Consider the following 21,820-nt stretch of genomic DNA (forward strand, 5'->3'; position numbering starts at 1 on the left):
CTCACTCACATGCCCCTGACTCAACAGGGGAGAGCAGTGGCCTTCCACCTGAGCTGTACACTTGGATCACCCATGAATTTGGAAGACAGTAATGCCTCATACTCACTCCCAGAGATCCCAGTTTTGCATTCATAGCTAGTTCTACTTTACTGTTCTAATGGTTGTGCTACTTTCTCTACAGAGAGGTAGAATGGGATAGTGGCTAAGATGCTGGATGCAGACTTCCTGAGATGAGTTTCAGGTCTGGACCCTCCAAGTCAAGTTGCTTAACTTCTGCAGCCTTTGTTTTTCCCAGCTATAAATGAAGCCTCAGAGAGTCAGTCAACTGAGCTACCATATGTGAAATGCCACCAACAGGGACTACTGCAATGCAAGTACTTATAAATGCTAGCTCTGATTCCCAATTCTTGCTCTTGGAAAGGGATAAATTGGATTTCCTGTGGGAAAAGTGAAGATTTTGTGAGTCACTGGCCAGAAGAGGTATGGAGTCCTCTTTCTGCTCCCCTACTATTTTATATATCTCTATCATGGCACTCTGTTGCTCTATTAGTTAATTTTTCTCCCTTTGTCATGAGATGGGTGAGATCTTCTTTAGGAAAAGACAATGTCTTGCATGTTTTGGGATTTCTAGCACCTAGCCTGATGTTAGACCCAAGACATGTTCTTAATAAATGTTGGTTGATCAACCAAATGATGTAGCTAGAAAAAGAACTGTCTTGCTGTTTTGGAAGTTGCCTAGAATCATCTATTAATGGAAAAAAATAACTCTCCAAAATAGAACTTGTCTTTCTGTAGAAAAAGAGGTAAAAGTGAGAGTGCAAATGGTACATCATATCCTCATCATATACTGTACACTCCTAAGTCTGCTGATGATGAAATCATTTGAAAGCTCGATGATGGGTGCATTGGAAAGACAGCAAATATTCTTTCAACACACTGCCTAATTCCTCACTAAGTCTGGCCAGATGCTTGCAAAAATGTTTCCTCTTTTATTTGGCTACACACATCCATTTCCCTGCCTCCCTGCATCTGTATGGGGCCACATGACCAGTTCATGGCAATAGAATTTGAGTAGATGTGATATGCATCACCTCCAAGCTAAGGGAGTTAAGAGTGTGTGTGTTCTCTCTCCAGCTTCCCTTATTCCTCAGTTCAGCCAGATGCAGAGCATCCAGGGGATAAGTCTCAGCCCCTAATAGTTGGTGTAGCTCCAAGATGGAAGGAGAAAACTAGATTCTAAATGCCTCAGTGAAGCTGAGTTCCCCCTACCTTGTCTCCTGCTTCAACTCAAGTGAGAAATGAACTCTTATTGTCTTAAGTTGCTGAATTTGGAAGTTGTCTATTACCACATCCATCTTACTTTAAAATCAGGGGAAACTAGATGTTATCAACTGGAAGACTTAACATTTCCTGGGAAAGGCCGTCCTTTGACAAACCATGTCACAAATGTTTACACGGATTCCCAAGGGCCACTGAACTGCCAGTATCAAACATAACCCAGTTGCTTGGTCAAAGGAAGCAGCAACCATACACATCTCTTTATTAAACTGCTTTTCAATATGAATGTTTTACAGTGAAAAATACAATAAAATTAAGTCGATTATTTCATTTTTAGAAATAAAACTAAAAATTTGGGGAAGAAAAGACAGAAAGAACCCTAAAGACCCTAAAGAAAACTCTCTCCAAGAATAATTCCTATGATTTTAAAATTATAGTCTTTCCAGAAAGATGTGGCTGTTGGTGCCTCACTGAGGCTTCTGTGGAACACAGCCTTTATGAGATCTGCCTCACAGAAGACCAAAAGCCACATAATGTAAACTGGGTTTTGCTTGGCTCCATGTCTGTTAGGCCTTATTTATTCTCCCCATCAATTTTATATTACTGATTGGTAAACTCACCATATTCTGGCTGCTCTTTGGTTTCAAAAGTCTGGTGGCCTGGGGCCGGACGATCCCACCCCCTGGGGGGGTTGAGGAAGTTGCTGTCATCTGAGGTACTGTCGTACTTGTAGTCCTGGTCCCCGCTGTTGGCCCTCACCAAGGACAAGGACCTCTGCCACCAGGCCTGCCAGTCAGGGGATGGGACTGACCAGCTGGGCTTATTCTCCGGATGCTGATCTTTATCTCCTTCAGAGTCTGGACCGTCGACCACCTCTATGGTGACCTGAAGAATTCAGAACAGGCCAGGGTCAATGTGGAGTCAACAGCCTCCAGGCCGTGTGACCCTTGGAAGAAAGTCTGAGAGAGCCAAGGGAAGTGGTGGCTGGATTGCTCATGAAAGAAAGCTGAGGTTGCATGGTGATAGAGAGGGTAAAACATCCAGGGATGGCCTGGATCCAGGGATGGCACAAATGGATGGAACATGTCCTCAGGTTGAGAGGAAACAGGGCTTATACCAGCCTTTCTGATTTACTGGTGACTATGCTGCTGAAAAGACTTTTATTCAAGGGGCAAGCATGTACTATATCTATTCCTGAAGTGATGCAGGGATAATCACAATAAAGCAACACTCTCTGTGCATTATGTTAACTGTTTCAGGCACTGTTCTGAATGTTCTGCCTACATGAGACTATTTAGTCCTCATAACAACCTCCTATGTCTATAGGTGTGTCTCACCTCCCATCCACAGGTGGAGTCTATTTTCCCTGTGTTATGGTTTAAATATGAAATGTTCTCCAAAGTCTCATGTACCGAAGGTTTGATCCTCAATGAAGCAATGCTCAAGAGGTGGGGCTTAGAGAGGTGACTGGATCATGAGGGCACTGGCCTCACTGATAGATGAATTGAATGAGTAAGTCTATGGATGCTTTCATAGCTGAATGGGCTTCTTAGGAGATGAAGCCTAATTGGATTAGGTAAGTCACTAAGGATGTGGCTTTGAAGATTATATACTGTCCCTGGCCCCTTCTTTTTCCTGATTCTTTCCAACTCTCTGCTTCCTGGCTGCCATGAGTTCAGCAGCTTTTCTCTGCCATGATGTTTCTGCCCCACCACAGGCATAAAAGCAATGGAGCACCTGACCATGGACCATGCTCCCCAACACAGACCATGAGCCAAAATAAGCTCTTCTAAGTTGTTTTTCCTAGGTATTTGGTCATAGCAATGTAAAACTGACTATTACGTACTTCCTTTCAGTCTCTGGCCTTGTGATTCACTTGGTTCAGTTGAATGGGTAGAGTTACACTATCACTGGTCTTAAGATGTCTTACAGGTTCTGATTTCCTTCTCTTAGAATGTTCCTATTGGTATGCAAGGAAGCCCATCCTAGATCACTGCATGTACAGAGACCATGTAAAGAGACAGTCTACATGGAAGAGAAATGAGGCACCTCAGCCAACATCCAGCTCCAAAGCCCTGTGACTGGGGCCATCTTGAATCATTTGGCCCCAGTTCAGTCACCTCCAACAACCAGGTAACTGAGCCAACCCTCCAAGATGAACTTTGCTCAAATTCTTGACCCACAGGAATGTGAATAATCCAATGGCCAGTGTTTCAAACTATTAAAGTTTGGAGTGATTGCCAGATAGACACAGATAGCCTCTTATATACAAGAACACTGTCACACACAGATGTTAACACAGCTAGTACATGGCAGACATGGAGAGTCTGGCTCCAGAGCCCATGCTTTTATCAGTGTTGCTGCACTGCCTCTCAAAAACTAAGTGATAGAAGTATAGTCTCTTCAAGAGACAAAGGGAGCAAAGAGGTGCTTGTGGTGGGCTGGATGCTACAGGGTGTGCAGAGATATGAGCACAAGGTCCTTAAGACCAGACTTTTCCAGCTAGAATGTGCACTTCTCTCATAGTCTAGACCCAGCCTCAGGGTCAGAGCAGATCATCCCACAGCTAAGGTTAGAGCTTGTTTTTCAGATTTATGAAGCCTACTTTTGAAGTCTGTCTTGGGGCTGAAAGAATGCAGTGTCTTGGCTCCAAGAGACAATCAACACAGAGAAACTTGTTTTAAAAATATAATAAAAGATTCATTGGGTTCCTTTGGCCATCACATAGCTCTTGCAACACCCCTGGATGAGTTATGTGCAAATGAATCAGAAACATGCGCTCCAAGTAATCAGCGCAAGATGTACTGGGCAGATGCATTCTCAGTTTTGCCCTGACCCGACATTCGAAGAGTTTTGCAGGTGCTCTGCCAAATTACACTAGGGTGTGCCCATCCCTGAGACAAATAGCCCCTTCCTTTTGTGGAATGGGGAGATCTGAGTCCTGTTCACTTGGACATTTACAGAAAGTTCCCCAGCTAGTGGTGGTCCTGGGCTGTGGTTTCCCAAGATCCAGACACCTGGTCAAGACAGCAGCCTCCGATGCCAGAGTATATGCAGACACAGAAGGCCAAATGCAGCTTTCTCCTCTGTTGTGGGATGCCAAGGAGGCCACCACCATTACTCTAGTCTTGTGGGCATCCCTTGCAGATTTATAAATAATTATGGAGCTTTTACGTAATTGCCAGAAAACAAAAACAAAAACCAAAAAAAAGAGGGAGGGAAAGACGAGAAAGACATCACATATCTGGTATCTTTGCTGTTGCTGGAGAGTAGTAGGAGAGTATGGGAACCCACATGGAGCCTTCAAAGAACAAGTGCAGAAGGAACACACAGCTGGGTGGTGCAGAACCAAAGAGGGCAGGGACTGGCAACACTGAGCCTTTGAAGACCCAGCTTTGTCCTTTGCAGCCCGCCCCTCTCCTCTCAGCCTGCAGACAGACTGTGCTACAACAATCCCCTGCAAGGCCATTAAGGGTCTTGGTAGGGAGAGGCTGCCAGGAGCCAGGCAAGTCTGCAATTATGGCAATGAAATCAGTCTTTGGGTAGGAGATAAGGGGGAATGTGCCCAAGAGTTTGTCAGACTGGCGACAAAAGAATTGCTTAAACAAAAGTTGCCCTGCAATTTCTCCAACCTGGGAATAAAAACAATTTCATGTTTCAAGCTATTACCGTCAATACGATTTTTCCCCCAAAATTGCTGCTCAGATCCAAACAAAATAGGTTTCTTGCCTGGCTGGGCAATAAGGAGCAAAATATGAATTTACTCCAAAAACTATATCAATGACTAAATCTCAACAGCTTAGAGGTTTCTTTTTCCCCTTTAATTCCTAGCCATTGCCCCAAATGAATTCTAAAACAAAACAAAAACAAATCTTAAGATCCACCCTTTTCTACAGTTAACAACATAGAAACTTCATACTGATATCAAAAGAAGAAATCTAACCTTGATCCTGAAATTTCATAAGCATCCAAATAAAAAGACTTAATGAGCATGATCAATGACTGCTCAAATGGTAGGGATTAGTTTTATATTTCCTGTTGCTTTCATTCTATTTATGTGACTTTTTTTTTGGCATCAAGGAACTGCTTTGTAAAGATGTCTGGAATAATCATCCATGTGAAAGAGCTGGAGGTATGGACAGAGCACAACAGGTTTCCAAGCTGATTGACTGGACATTCCATCCTTTCTTATCCCTAATACACACAAGTGAAGTATCTTAGTATGTTTGTTTCTTCTGGGCTTTTCCACACCACAAATCAAGATGGTAAAAGAAAGAGAACTCTTTCAAAAGCTCCAGACCCAACTTCTGGCAGAGCCTCCCACGTCTAAGAATGAGAATCTAAAATAGGTGTCAACCTGGACAATTCTATTCTACAGTGGCAAATTGAGGATAAGATCCATGTATGTTGATCAGCTTTCCTTCTTTTGATATGTAAAGCTGAAATTAAACACTCTGAGCAGCTGAGGCAGGAGAATCACAAGTTTGAGCCCGGTCTGAACTTAGCAACTTAGCAAGACTCTGTCTCAAAAAAAAAAAAAGGAAGAAAAATAAATAAAAATGGCTGAGAGTATAGCTCAAGGCATAGCCCTGAGTTCAGTCCTCAGTACCACAAAAAACAAACAAACCAATCAAAAAATTTATATTAGAAGCAAACTATTTCTGCTCTGAAAAATTTCTTTTCCTTTTTATTTGTTTGTTTGTTTGTTTATTTGAGACAGAATCTTGCTAGGTAGTTCAGGCTGGACTTGAACTCACTAATGTAGCCCATGCTGGCCTCAAACTCAAGGTGATCCTCCTGCTTCAGTCTCCTGAGCACTGGAAGTACAAGTGTCCACCATAATGCCCAGCTAATGAAAAATACTTCCTATAGTGAAGCTAAGATAATTATCAGTCTAACCAATATCAGATCAATATCCCCAAGACTATGGAAGTCACAAGTGCCATGCAAAATCGGGAGAGTCTTCCTGCTTGTTAGCCCTCTACGCATTGTGAGCAGAGGTGAGGGGAAGAGCCTGGCTGGGTGTGGGTCAATATTCCCAGAAAGAAAAATCTTTCCTTGGGAGCACAGGGCATCCAGGGACCTGTCTTCATCACAGGTTCATGGTCTCCTTACCCTTTCTTTGACAAGTGCTGCAGAAAGAACACAAAGAGCCCAAGAAGATACTTAGTCCACTCATCTCAAACCCACTGATGCTCTGAAAGCAACTGTGGCATCCCCGGATAATGGTGGTTCATCTTTAAGATTTGTGTCTGTGTACTCATCCAAATATTATTGCCTGTTCTACACAATTTAGATCCAATTTTCAGGCACAGAAATTGACTTAAAGAATTCAAGTTCTCAAAGTAAACTGCAAGGAAGGTGTAGAGCTGGTCTCTAAATGAAGTCTTCTGATTCCCAGTTTTATAGATATTTCTCTGTCATCTTCACCCCAATTATTGTTCCCAGTCAGTATCTAAAAGTTATGGGAAGCTTACCATATATGTGGCCCTGAGCTACACACTTCATATGTATACTCGCTTCTAATCCTCAGACAACCATACTTAAGTAGAGCTTTATCCTGCATAGGTGTACATAGCATATTCATGGGTACCACTATTGTTGCAATTTTATAGACAAGGAAACTAAGGCACAAAGAGGTTGAAGAATCTGCATGAGGCTACAGAGCCCAAATTTGGCTTACTAAGCACCACTAAACAGTGGTGCCAGACCCCTAACCCAGGCCAGTCTGATACATGTTATAGGGAGCAGCTTCCCATGAGAATCTGCGAGGTACAGGTGGGTCCCCATGGGTGTGTGGGGCTGTATCTTGGCCACAGACATTTCTTGGCCCTTATTCAGCCAGACCCACAATTACAAAAGTATTCTGGAGAAGAAGGAGGAGGGGAAATCAGGAGTAGAAGCACATATGACATTTGTAGCCTAGGCTAACACCTCTGATTACATCAAGAGGCCTAGGGCCTTGTACTTAGTTCCTGCAAAGGAGGAAAGCTCTTTACATGGCTGTTTCTAAATCCTTCTCAATGGAAGAAAAGAAATAAGTACATTGGTTGAAATAAATTCTAATATCATTTTGTTCCAGAAAAGAGAAATATTTGGTTGTGGATAGCTACTGTAGTAATGAATTGATGCAGAAGCCTAATAATGAGTTTATTTAAGAGATTTTTGTCTTTGTTATCTGACCATCAGCTGAAGACCAAAAACTCAGCCAAGGATACTAAAGTTCAAGTCTCATTTGTCCTGAGGGATTTATTTGCTTTCCTGAGTGACTGTTTTTTTAAACAAAACTAAACTTCTTGTATTGTTTTAGATTTAACAAGGAGATGAAATTCAGTTCAGGAGTGTGAAGCCATTTCTTTCTATCTTGTGGATTATTGTGGGGCTTTTTTCCCCATTCACTTCCACAGCTGGAGGCCATTCTTAAAATGGAGAGTCTGATTCACTTGGGGCAGAGCCTGCCTGACTTGTGGGGGTTAAAATGCTCTCTGGAAGCAGATGCTGGGACTTTTAGAAGAATTTTCCAACCTAAAAGTCAAGAAGCTCGAGGGAGGAGGGATGACATCTTTGCAGGAACTCTGCAATGTCACTTTGGAGAGGGACAGGCTGTTTTCATGAGAGGGACAGAAGAACCAGCCTCAGAGAGTGGGAAACATGTCCAGAGCCTGAAAAGTGGTGGGGTTCAGGGAGAGGGGTTTCCATTCCTATTCAGCTCCTCAGGCCCAGCCAGGAGCAAGGGAGCAGGCTGCCAGGGGGAAGAGCAGATGAGGCCAGGGGCCCTGGCAGCGGAAGCCCCCCACCGACACCCCCCCTCACCTGTCTTCACTCCACTACCCAGGGAGAGAAGCAGCTTTGACAGGCCCCACAGTGACCAGCAGAGCTGTCTGCTTGGCTGAATCTGTCCTGTGTCAAGCCAGTGAATTTCAACAAAAGAGGAGTGCTTGAAGGAAGGGGTGAGGGCTGCCAGCACGGAAGCTATCACCCCCTTGTAGAAAACACCTCACATCTTAAAGGACCACCAGGGAGCGGGGTTACTCAAGTGCAGTGGGGCATAGGCCCAAAGCGGCTGGCACTATGTGCTTACACACTCGCATGCAGACGTAGGGCTGGGGGTCCCAGGGACAGCAGCTATTTCCGTCTTTCTTCGAACATCTTTTGAAATGACCAATGCTAACCTTTTGTGGTCTTCTAGAATCAGAAGGCCAGAAACACAACTCAAATTTTTTAGAGCCAAAAAATCATCAGATCAATGGAACCTAGGCCGCACCCACTCCATTGTACTGGCCTCAGAAGGTTAGCAGACACAGGGATAGACTAAAGTGAAAAGGAATAACTCACCCAGGCAAATATGAGGTGTCAGCCTAGATTTTGGGCACATTTGGGTTTAACAGTATCTATGTTAGAGCTGCATTAGCTTCTAAATCCTTTCTGCCAATAACCCAGATTTTTGGAGCTGTGAGATGCCTTTACTCTTGGAGTCATGGTGATCTTTGGTATCCAAAGGCAAGTCCAGAAAAATATGAGACCTCCTAGTACTGGCTCTGTCCTTCTTCCTACCTTGTCCTCCGAAGCATCCCTTTCAGAAGCACCACCCAGGGATGAGCTTCTTGCTCCAGTGCTGAAGTTGGACAAAACACAGTGAAAGCACACCATTGATGGTGACTTTTTGTGTTTTAAATCTACATAAGCAGATGGCTTGGGGTCTCAGAGGACCTGAAGCTACAGTTTCCATTCGTAACTATGCTCTCGTGACATCTCACAGGGAAGCTGTGTTTTATGCAAGTCCAAGGGGCTTTGCCAGAGAGAAAACCTCATGCTGGAGCATCCAGGACCCAGTGTGGCCTTCTCATAACTTCTCATCCTATGTTTATCCTCTGATCTCCACCTCACTCTGGTTCTTTCCACACCTGGCAGCTCCAGCAGCTCCCTATCCTCTCCAAGCTTGGCAGAAATGTTCAAAAGCATTCCTCATGTCCTATTCAGCTCCACAGTTCAGCTGATTATGATGAAAAATGAACTGTCACCTTGGCTGCTCTACAGAGCTCATCATGGTCTGTCCCCTAGGCTGCAGTGGGCCAGCACTTCGTGGTTGCCCCCTCCCTTTTATTGGGGGAAGTTTTCTGGATTTCTAGCTCTGTGGCTCCCAATTTCCTTTGCACCACTGCTCTTCCTTAATATTTAATTTTCAAAAGGGCTAAGTGGGTTCTGGGCAGGGATGGACATTTCTGGAATGATGGATTCATCTAGGATGAAGAAAAAGGATATGAGGAGTCTGTCCCAAACTCGACCCTTAGCTAGAACTAGGCACCCAGGAACTTCTCAATGTGGGAACCATGGAAAAGCCTGCATGCTTCCAGTCTCCTGCATCCAGGTGTTTTCCTGAAACTTTACAGCAGGAATTCTTAAGGCTATTACTTCAATAGTGCAGTCCTCATCATTAAGCTCCACAGTGACATTCTCTGCCTCTAGGCAAAAAATACAGCCACAGGAGACTTAAGATTGTTTGGGGGCATGGACTAAGCACCCTTGGGGGTGAGGGATGCCTGGTCCTGGAGCCATAAAATCTAAAAACAGTTGCTTCCTGAAGAGGAAGCCATGATAGGGAGCAAAGTGGAGCAGAGGTGTGGAGATGCCTGTGCCTTTTTGTTAATCGGTACCTCCCCAATGTAGACCCACTGCTCTTTAACAGAGCACCCAGTGGCCAGTTCCTAGAGAGGAGGCACTGGGCAAAAGGTCTGATTTTCCAACTAATCAAGTACAATACATGACACATCAGAAATATTAATTGGGGGATGTGATGATTTCTGTGCGTGAGTCATTGTGACCTCCAAAACATTTCTCACTCTGTAGCACCCAGAGAGCCCTACCTTGCTTCTTCCCATCTATCCACATCTGCCCATCTCAGAACACAGGGCTTTTTCTTTCTCTGTCTCCAGAACCCCTGTGGCACTGTCTTATATAGTAGCTGGGATGGTGCCACCTATGTTACTTCCTGGAGGGAACAGTTCTTCCAATTCTTAATTTCCTGTAACCTAATGCATTGTTTTATACACAGCAGAGTCTGTTGATGGTATTCTCATTAAGGTGTCTTCTCAGTGATATCTGTCATCCAGCCTTATCTAACACTGTATCATGTAGAGGTTGGAGAGAGAGAGAGAACAAATGAACTTCATTAAGCATCAACTGCTCTGAGACCAAGTTCAGAAAATTTCAGACAAATAAGCTATTGGTGTTTGGAGCAAAAGCTATCTTTACAAATGAAATGAATCAGGAACAAAACTTGAAAGTATGAAAGCAGGTTTATGAGGATAGGAGTTAGGTAGGGGCAAGATGGCCCAGGGGGTTGAGCCTCCCTCAGCTATCAGAGCAGTCATCTTTGGGAAGAAACAGAGGGAGATGCAAGCAACATTCCAAATTAGGAATCTGCTCCTCAAGCATGGATTGGGGGCTGAGTATCTTGGGAGTCTGAGTTTGAGCCTGACAATGACTATTTACTAGCTGTGTGACCTTGAGTGAACCAAACAGTACCTTCCAGAGTGCCTGCTGTGTTAAATATTGGGGAAAATGACAGGTGCTTTGTCTCCTTCCTGTGGGTGTCTGGAGAATCAAATCAGATTCGAGTTTACTTTGTGAAGCAAACTGGCCTATTTCAGCACAGAGGAGTGTTATTATTTTCACTCCCAGGTACTTTCCCTCACCTCCATTTCTCTCTGCTTCATTCAATCTCATTTTATCAGAAAATATTCACCTCTCTCTTAAGAGTGCCCATTCTCACTTCCTTTCCTTATATTGTTTTTAAGTTGGTCACTCACACTTGGGCAACTGAAGATAATCCTCTCCTGAAGAAATTCTGGGGTTGAAGGCAAGCTTGAGGCATTGAGTGGAAGTGCCTTCCTGAGTGCTTTGAAACCCTACCATGATTTGTCTAGTGTATTCACCAGCCAGACTGGCTCTTCCCATAGCGATAGCATTTCATGGACTTTAGGGTGTACTATTTGTTTTGTTTCTGAAATCAGGATATATTTTATAATCCTTGCTGTGCCATATGTATTCTGATTTCATTTTTTGAGTGGCTCATACAATAATGGTGCACCCCACAATCAGGAGTGCCTTATAGGAGAAAGACAGCACTGTTCTGAAGGCAATAACAAGATCAGAAGCAGGAATCCTTAAGGGGTTAAGAAGGAAAGTGAAGGAAGGCAGAAGTTTCCACTGGAATTGGATCAGGAAACAAAAGACAGATTGTTTCATTTCCTTCCACCTTCTGGCTGCCAAAAATTACCTGGATATTTGGATTCTGCCCATTGATATCAGCTTTAGAAAGATCTGGAAAGTTTGGCAAGTCCAGGAGAAAGGACCTGGGGCCATCTCTTTGCAAGGAGGGGTGGCCAGTTTCTTCTGGGAATTGCTGCCTGGAAAAGGGCTGATGTGTAGCGTGGTGGTTCAGAGGCTCCCCTGGTACTTCTTTGGAGAGAGGAAAGCTGGTTTCTGATGTGGAGTCACCTTCCAGGTTAAGGTTATTCTAAAACAAACAAATAACCAAACAAATAAATAACTAAAGGCACATGACTTAAAATGCCACACTTAACAGTACATTAAATTCAGGAGCAAGGACAAGTCCAGTGGCTGGAGTTAAACCAGCATAGTATTTCCAATTCATTCTGCTACCACATGATTTAAGTTACTATCTTTAGAAAGCAAAATCATCAAGAAACTTCTCTCAGTCTGCTAGCTAGGATTTTTCTGAGAGTTAATGAGTTATGAACTGTTTATGAAGCATCAATGTACATAAAAACAAAAATAGCTATTTTGAAAGAGAATAGATGCTCATTTAAAGCTGGAGGTGGGTTAGAATTTCCTTTTTATACTTTCAATTGATTAACCATCCTGGCTGTAGCTACAGTCCTTGCGTCCAGTTTGGTTTCTTTGGTATGGGATGTGAAGCAAAAGATCTGACCAAGCTGGATAAAATACTATAGCAAAATCATTGACTATATTCATTTATCCATTCATCTATCTATCCATGTCGATTCATGCATGTATCATGTCCAGCTACCATCCATCCATCCATCCATCCTTCTGTCTACTCATCCATGTCATCCACGTCCATCCATCCTTCTATCCTACTATCCATCCTCTGTCAATTCATCTATCCATTCCTCCATCCAATCCACAAATGCCAAGTGCTTGCTAGGGTTAGGAGAAACAGCAATAAATAACACAGACATAGGACCTATTCTTTTGGAATATACATGTATCTGGGAGGAATAAACACTAACTAAGTAAATAAATAAATAAGCATGCAAGCAAACTCAGATTAGAGACTAGTGACTGCTAAGAACAGAGGAAAGAAATGATACAGAAAATATTAGACAGGTGATGAGGAAAAGCCTCTCTGGGAAGGTGGCACCTGAGGTAAGATCTGAGCAAGAGAAGAGAGCACCCTATAATGATGTGGGGGTGTATATTGGTAAAGGGAACAGCAAATAACATAGTCCTAGTATGGTAGGAATTAACTTTGCTAATTTGGAAGCCAGAAAGGCCAGGGAGGCTGGTATAGAGTGAAGGAACAAGAGAACCATATGAGATGAGGATGGAGAGATGGAGACAGCAAAGAAAACTGACAAAAATGCATTCTGAAGTTTAATGCATTTATTCTAAAAAGTGCAGATCCATTGCTTTTTTCATCTAGTGAAACACATCTATTTATTTGTCACTAGAGGAAAGGTTTTCTAGTGATTGAAGAGTGTGGAAGTTGCTGGACGTCTTTGCCAAATTAGCTTTTCTTCTCCTCCTCTCATTCTCCCTGGACCTCTCACTGGAGGCTTCCTTCAGCCCTTCAAGGATGGGATTTTCATGTTTACTGGTGGGAGGAGATGTGGAGATAGAATTTCACCAGCGTTTGGGTCAGCGGTTAATGATCTTGTTATTTTTGGGCATGTTTGGGGGTTTGGGAGCTATATTCCAGCACACTATTTCCACATGCACTCCCTGTCCCCTCAACAGTCCCTTTGACCCAGCCAAAGGGGTTACATCTGGTATCAAAACATTAATGACTCCAAGTATCCAAGTTCAGAAATGGCCTGACAATGAAATGCACACAGATCATATTGTGAATATTTGAAGAGGCCAAGGAGAGAACTCAGAAAGCATGTCTGCTTCCTCTTTAAAACATGCAGTGGCAAAGAAAGCTGGATGATTTTCATGTTTTTGCTTGCCTTTCCTTTTTTCTCAAGAGATGTGGCCAGGGGCAGTGTCTCTGTTAACCTATCCAGCCACCTCTCTGCAATGGCTTTGTCTGCTGGCACATCCTTGTAGTGGCAGTTGCCCTGGCATTCTGAGGGATTGTTCAATGCAACAGAAGCTTAATGTATTATTCTTTGATTGATCCAGAACACATAGAAAGAAAGAGAGAAAGAGGAAAGTAGGCTTGGGACTTCTCTATCACACCCCAAAGAGAAGATGACTGAACAACGGTTCTCTCACTTTTATCTCTGGTTACCCAACCCTAAAACCTCCCTAGTGGTGTTAGGGAGGACAGCTGGATCTGAATGTATTGCTCATGACTTAAGAGTGTAAGTTACAGAATGACACCAGTATTTGCTTCCTAATTGCTTAGGGATCTTTGCAAGTCAGGCCCTAACTTCATTGTACCAACTGAGATGCACTGTTGATTAACAATTAGAATTGGGTAAAGAACCAGAAACTAGGGACATTTATAGCTAAATGGATGCACATTGAGGCTATACTCTTAAGTGAAATAAATAGGACACACATGTGTAAATACTGAATAGTTTCTCTGGTGTGAGAAACTGAAAGTGTAAATAAGGATCAAAATGTATACTAGATAATGTGAAATAGGAAGAAAAGGTCCAAAGGGGAAGGGGAAGTGGGAGGGATAGGGATATGGAAAGGAATAGATATGAGAAAAGGAAAAAAATGGAAACAAAGTCTTTGTAAATAGGGAGAGGTGGAACAGTTTAAGGGAGCGCAGGGGAATGGGGGAAAAAAAAAGAACCAAGATATATCATATAAAGGTACAAATTCCTAATGATAGATGTTATCATATTGTATACCTAAAATGTACCAATAAACTTAATGAATAATAATAAAAGAGTCCTTTGCATTTCTCTATAATGAACTATTCTTCCTACTACTAAAACTTGTATTTTAGGAGAAGAGTTGGGAAATGTATTTTTGCTGCTATTTAACATGTTGCTTAGATGTCTGAGAAAACAATGATTGAATCTGATTAATTTCTTTATCTGATTCTTGAAGTTTTCCTGATAAGAAATCCACCACCAAAGAGTATTCCAGGCTTAGTCTTAGACCAAACCAACCCTTTAAACTGTTTGGTTCAAAGACCCTCCATGGAAAGCAGAGCAGATAATAACAGTCCAGTACCTTTCCAGCAGGATGGTCAAGATAACTTGAGTTGGATTGTGCCTACACAATAAAAGAGAAGTAAATAGTTTGGGCTGCTGGCTGAGCAATTCAGGCCACAATGCTTCTGCTGGGAATAGTCAGAGGACCAGGGTTCCAGTATGTTTTGGCTTGAATTATGCAGACAATTGTGGCATTGCTCCATCTCCCCAACCACCCTGTCCCCCTGACACTAACTCAGTGTTTGCAAAGTAGTTGGAATATGGGAAGTAATGAAGAAATGCTAATCACAATCTCTGACTATCTATTACTCTTGTACCTCCTCCAAAGCATAGTTCACTGGAAACCTTGGTTCTTTGACCCCAAACTGTCCAGAAACTGAAAACCCTAGCATAAGGGGATGATGTCTATGAATGGGTCTCATAAGATGAAACTTTATTTTATTTAATCAATAACAAGATTTGAGAATAGCCATTATTTGGTAACCTGGATTTTGTTTTGTTTTGTTTTGTTTTTTTGGTACTGGGGATCTAACTCGGGTCCTTGCGCTTGTGCAGCAAGGGGGGAAATCACTGAGCTAAATCCCCAGCCCGGTAACCTGGATTTTAAATGTGGGACAGGAGAGGACAGACTGGTCTGCTCACAGTGCAAGAAAAGGTCTTTCTTCATCTTTTCTTAAAGGGACACATTGCACATCTGCCTTGCAGAATCCCTCCCAGAGACCCTGTTTGAGAACATCACCCCGTCACTCTAGCTATCTCCTAGCTTCTGAGTGCCCTACTTAAATCAATCTAACAGCATAAAGGCTCTCAGGAAGAGTGGATTGCAAAGTAAAGATTTAAACAGTTTGTGTTTTATTTAGATAGGCAAACTCTTGTCTGAAGATGAAAACTGAAGAACGTCTGGGAATTTATGAAGAGAACCATCACCAGTCTTTCTGAGATGCTATAGAATTATTTTTGCCCGAGTTAAAGTGAAAGGAGGCAGCCTGCTCAGTTTGGGAGAATGTTTCTTTCCCCACCTCATGTCTTTGAGTTGATCTTCCATTTATGAGTTGATATTGGCAATGCTGCAGCACAGCACCAGTAGCTATGGTCCCTCCTGTGGCACTAATTTTAGAGCTGTAACTCCCAATGAAAAGGAAATCAGAAGAACTAAATTTACTACAGTATATGGTTTATGCACAAGCATGGACCATCTGTAGAAGCAGATGATCTAGGTTGATTAAATTATCCAGCTATTACCCGATGCTCCCCTCTTTGTGTGTAGATCCTACCCCTTCATCATTTTACAATTTATTCTTATCTAACATAAGACAAGTAGTAAAAACACCATGCACTTGCAGTCTTGTATTTTGCCTTCAATGGCAGTACCATGGCAGACACTGCCTATTCAATAGCCATGCCCCTCTTTTTTTTTTTTTTTTAAACTCAGTGTTTCAGGTGGGGATGTGGCTGGCTAAAACTACATTTCCCAGCATCCACTGCAGCTAGGGGTGATTGTGTAACACAGTTTTACCCAGTGAGAGGTAAATAAAAGGTGCTGGTTGGAACTGGTGAAAAGGAAGTAGATTCAGCTTTGCCTTTTGCCTTTCTTTCTTCTACTTTTTCTTGCATGAAATGAGGACACAGAGCTGGAGGAGAAATTAGGCAGCTCGCAGACATGAAGATAAAAGTTGTATGTAACTGTGGTTCATGAGGAAGACGGAAGAGCCCAGGTCCCTGATAGCACTGTAGAGTTATGTTATGAGCCCTGGAATGGTGACCTCAAAACGTCTCTTACCATTATCACACTAATGTTAACATTGACAGTGCTGCAGCACCAGTAGCAATGTTTCCTCTTATGATTCTAAGTTTAGAGCTGCGACAATCAATAAAAAGCAAGGCATGGTGGCATATGCCTCTAATTTCAGCACTCTGGGAGGCTGAGGCAGGAGAATTGTGAGTTTGAGCCCAGCCCGGGAAACTTGGTGACTCAGGGAGACCCTCTCTGTAAAAAATATTTAAAAAGGGGGTGTAGCTCGTGTGAAGGACCTGGGTCTGAGAGAGAGAGAGAGAGAGAGAGAGAGAGAGAGAGAGAGAAAGAGAGAGAGAGAGCGCAATTGATCCTCTATACTTTTGTATTGGTTGAGTTCTGTGTCTATTTTTATGCCAGTATCATGGTGTTTCAGTTTCTTGTGAATATTATTTGGTCATAAAACATGAAGTTTTATCATATGCAGCAATGTGTATGGAATTGGAGGATATCATGTTAGGTCAAAGAAGCCAAGCACAGAAAGACAAATACTTATCTACCATTTCCAGAAGCTAAAAAAAAAAACAAAACATCAATCTCAATGCAGACAAACATGAAATAACGGTCACTAAAGAATGGGAAGGGTAAGGAGACAAGTGGACAGAGAGAGGTTAGATAATGAGTAGCAAAATAGAGTTGGATAGGGAGAATTAATTCTGCTGCTCCATTGCATAGTAGGGTAACTATAGTCTATGGCGATTTATCATATATTTTCTCAAAATAACTGGAAGAGTCTAAAGGTTCCCAACACATAGAAATGACAAATGTTTGAGATGAAAATGCTAATTACCCCGATTTGCTCATTACACATTGCATACACATATTGATTTATCATAGCATTCCCCACAAATATGCATCAATAAAAGCAATTTAAAAAGTGAAATCCTTTCAAAACTACTTGACTGTATGTTTAGTTTTCTGATCTTTGTAACTGAACTCAATCCCTGCCTGGCAGAAGTATTGGCATCTGATGAGATATGACAGTGAATTTCACAATGGCAGTCAGGCTATGAACGCTGTGGTCTGCTGCTAACTTCCCTAATATACTACTCCAGATCTTCCTCTACACCCTCTGCAGATAGTCAGAGAATCTTTTCACTGTTTCAGCACCTATGCTTTATGTTCTGCAAATCTACTGCTCAGCATGTGAAGTAATTTTTTTAAAACTGTACTAAACTATTATCAGTAAGTTTCAAAGAGTTGTCCTCAGTGAAAGGAACCAGAGCTCCTCAGACAAATGGCCACATCCAGAGCTCGGGCAGGGAAGGTAGAGATGAATTTGGGATACCTTGCTGTGTCAGAAAGCAGGGAAGATTTCAGTGATTAACAGGGTACTCACAAAAAAACACAGGAAGGAACTGGAAGGGCCCCCATTGCTCAGAGATTGCACATGCTTGGCATTAAAACAAAGCACTCTACTTGACTGATGTATATAGAATCTATGAAAATCATGAGCCCATGGATTTTCCACGATGATGCTTAGAAGAGCAAAAAGTTAGAAGAAAGTATTGTCACCATTTGAGGTAGGTATTATAAAACTCTTTACTTTGAAAATTGGTATTAAACAGAAAGGTTTTCTTGGGGAAGTAATGTTTGAGCTAAGATCAAACATCAAGTAAAAGTCAAGCAGGTGAGGCACATGAAGGGAGGATAGGGGCAGGGGGAGCTCGGTCGGAAAGATCATTGTCATCGTCCTGCAAAAGACTTCTGAGGTGTGACAGGGCTTCAGAGCTGGGATGGAGTGGGTGTGATGATTAAAACCACCTTGCAGTCTTAAGTATGAGATAATAATATAAATGTGAGGTCCAACCCCAAAAGGTCTCTGTACACCAGTGTCTGAGAGCTTACTATCATACCATCGTGACTTTTTCACTAGGCTACCATTTCCTTGGTGGCATTCTGCAGGCCATTGAGAGATTTTCTGGAGCTTTATGGTGCTGGGATCTCCTCTTCCTCTTTTGCTGTCATCCCCTGACCATGAATAGCTCTGGGAGAGCTCTGTTGTGATGCACTGAAAAGAGATTATCTCTCATTTGTAGGCTATATGCAATTTCTAAGATGATAAACCCAGATGATGTAGTTATTTGTTCCCTTCACACTGAGTACATCACCGGTCCAAGATCATGGATATCTAACCACTGCCTCCAGCCACTGCATAGTGTAAGTTGCTCACTTGGGCCGTCCACATGACTGAGGTGGATCACCACAGCCACATCAGGATAAGAATGACCAGAGTCACCCAGCTGGTCATTTGGCATAGGCTTGTGAATATGAGGGAGAAAGAATGAGGTTTTTGGACAACCAAGCCACAGGACACGTTAGGATGTCACTCAGAGGGGGAAAATCAAGGAAATGGGCAATTGTCCACTTTTGGAAAAAAATGTGCTAAGTACAGTTGTTCTAGTCTGCAAGTAGCCATCTGCTCTATTCTGTGAACACCAATCAAAGACTGGCTTGTGAAAAGTAGGGCTGATTTGATCCCTTTCTAAGCCTCCTGGAAGGATGTAAACTAGTAACAAATTGGAGCTGTCTAGGACAGTTTCCCTCCCCCTTCCTCTGCTCCTTCTCCTTCCCCTTCCTTCTTTTCCCTTTCCTTTCCTTCTCTCCCCCCACCTCTCTGTCTCTGTTTCTCTCCATCTCTCTGAGACTCTGTCTCTGTCTGTCTCTGTATCTCTCTGTCTCTCTTGTGGTACTGGGGATTGAACCTAGGGCCCTGCATATGCCAGGCAAGTGATCTACCACCAAGCTATATCCTTAGTCATTATTAGATTTTTCTTTTTAATTTTGAGACAGGGTCTTGCTAAGTTGCCCAGGTTGGCCTTAAACTTGGGCACCTCTTACCTCAGCCTGCCCAGCAGTTGCCCAGTAGTGCCTTTCTTTTTAAGGCTGTGGTAACTATTCCCATATTAACATAACCAGGCAGACTTCTTGGAGGCAGACTGAATGGCAGATTCCTGGAGGGTAAAGAACAGGTCATATCTGCAGTCTCTGAACCCTGCACCCTCAACTCCACAGGCTCAGGGGGCACCCAGTAAGTACTCGTTGATGATAATGATGGCTATGGGCCTTGTTAGATTTTGTTTTAATTAGGCTCAGGGTACAGGCCTCATTACTACTAATGTGGCTTTTATGTGGGATTTTAAAGAAAAAATATCCAGGAATTTTCTATTGAAGATATTAAAGAAGATATTATTAGCAATGCATTTGGTCTCACAAACTTTGAACAACAAACAACAGAGATTATAATTAATGTCACTACAGTCTCTCTCCTTAAAACATACTAACAATATAGCTAATTAGCAGTATGTCCTCATTTGGAGCTGGACATCTGCACATTATTATCGACAATGCTTGTTTCCTTTTTCCAGATTAAAGGAAGCCATAGTGCACCCAAGCATATGGCTGTGCTCCTTCCACATTAAAATGCTCCATTTTCTTCTACTCACGATAAACATACTGGGGGCTTTATCTATGCTGAGCATCGATTTTGTCTGGAAAACTTCCACCATCTAAAAATAAATTCAAGAATGTCACTAGTGGGATTTCAAAGAGAAAAGCAAAAGTTTTTCCATTTGGGGAGATAAAAGAATAAAGGGCACACTGATTATCTTTACACATGATTGAGGAGCAAGCTCTCCTAGGAAGAGAAACCAGGAGAATGAATCAAATGAGTTTCAGATCTTAAAATCTGTTTTCTTGAGTAGCATACTTGTTCTTGGTGCTCAAGAAGGTGGGATGGAGATTGTCACTTTAGGAGTAACAGGAGGGGTGGTGGAAACTTTTCTGTTAAGTGTTGAGAAGAGGTACCCAGGATCCATCAGGGACAAAATAGGCATCACGAATACACCAATGCCAAGGCTGGCCACCTTATGCTCTTGTTCTGCCTGTGTATAACAGTGATCAGTTCCCTTTGGACAACAGGAACAGAGCAAATATCAATGGCCCCAGCGAGCATACAAATGTAATTTCCCTTCAGGAACTATTCCTGGCAGAGGGGGTGTTATGGTTTGTGTTTAGCTGTTCCCCCAAAACCTCATGCAGATGAGATGGGACTTGCTTTTTCAGAGGTAGTTGAATCTGCAATGTGTGATGCTGGGGTTAGGTGTATGTGATTATTAAACAATTACATGTTAATGATTAGTTTGGCACTACCCTAATCCTGGTAGTCTGAATAAGATAAAAGGGGCAGAAAGATGCTGCTAAACTCCCTTGCTGTCTTTGCTGCCTTGTACGCTCCATGTTGTTTTTCCTCTGTGATGTCTGTTTGCCATCCCTGTCTTGTAGCCAACCAACTATGGACTGAAACCTCTATGATCTGTAAGCCAAATAAACCCCTTCCCCTCTAACTTTGGGTGTCGGGTATTTTGTCTCAGAAAGAGAGAAAAGTAACTAACATGGGGTGTGGCCAGATATGAGTTTCAATTTACTGTGGGCCTCTGAAGCCTGGAACCCTGGAAGCTAGGGACAGGCACATCATGTTTCAAGAATGTAGGAGTGTGCAGTCCCAGCTGGGAACCAACGGAGCTTTCTGTTAAAAGTCTGACTGATAGCTAAGGAATCTTTCATTATGGTGGCAGAATGTATCATGAGGATGTTTACTCTAGGGCATGGGACCGACCTTGCTTGTGATCTCAGGTGATGCTTTAGAAGAGATGAGGAATTGTCAACTTGCTGCAGTTGGGTAGCAAGCTGGCTCTGTGGGGGAAGCGGCCACCTACCCCTGGGCATCTTTCCCAGTGAAGGCTCTTGGGGCCACCCCAAAAAATGAAAGCCAACCCTTTGCTGGTTGATCTTGAATACTCTTAATTTGCTTTGATCTTGAAACTGGATTACTGGTGATTTTTCAAGTAGTACTTTCTCTGCTGCTGGCAAGGAAAACAGAGGGGTAACTTTCCAGGACCTATTATTTTCTATTAAGCTAAAGAATTAGCTAAAATAAAGCTCAAATTATTCTTTCAAGTCTAAAATACAAGAATGGAGAGCTAATTTGGAAAAAAGTCCACTCATATAAGGAGATAGAGAAATTATATTTTCTAGAATCCTTCTCAGAGAGGAGATGGAAATGGATTTGGTTAGAAAGAACACTTTGACAAATGGCCTCTGTGTATTTGAACTCAAGGGCCAAGCTACCTTGCCAAGGGCTATAAGGGACAGGCCAGTAGTGGCCACCAGGGGGCTTCAGTCCCTATTCTTTGGCCACATTAGAGCTCAACAGTGTCTGCAAGTCAACGCTGAGCAAATATTTAGTCAATATGGATTAATGGTGATTTTTCAAGTTGTGCTTTCTCCATTGCTGGTGAAGAAAATAAAATGGCGATTATTGAAAACTCATTTTCCATGGCCCAATTTTAAGAGGGCCATCAGTATG

General features: G+C 42.6%; 2 protein-coding genes across 3 annotated transcripts in view; one reads left to right on the plus strand and one right to left on the minus strand.

Moving 5' to 3' along the window:
• Positions 1-21,820, plus strand: part of Tasp1 (taspase 1) — a 408,843-nt gene that overhangs the window by 362,893 nt on the left and 24,130 nt on the right. The window lies entirely within an intron of this gene.
• Positions 1-21,820, minus strand: part of Ism1 (isthmin 1) — a 76,015-nt gene that overhangs the window by 15,404 nt on the left and 38,791 nt on the right. The window contains exons 2-3 of the mRNA XM_004840830.3: positions 11,558-11,797; positions 1,899-2,163 (exon numbers count right to left, since the gene is read on the minus strand). Coding sequence (XP_004840887.1) covers positions 1,899-2,163; positions 11,558-11,797 — 505 coding nt within the window. The remainder of the gene's footprint in view (positions 1-1,898; positions 2,164-11,557; positions 11,798-21,820) is intronic.

Source organism: Heterocephalus glaber, unplaced genomic scaffold, assembly GCF_053883595.1.
Source record: "Heterocephalus glaber isolate CG9 unplaced genomic scaffold, H.glaber_assembly_v1.0 deba00001532, whole genome shotgun sequence".
NCBI lineage: Eukaryota > Metazoa > Chordata > Mammalia > Rodentia > Bathyergidae > Heterocephalus > Heterocephalus glaber.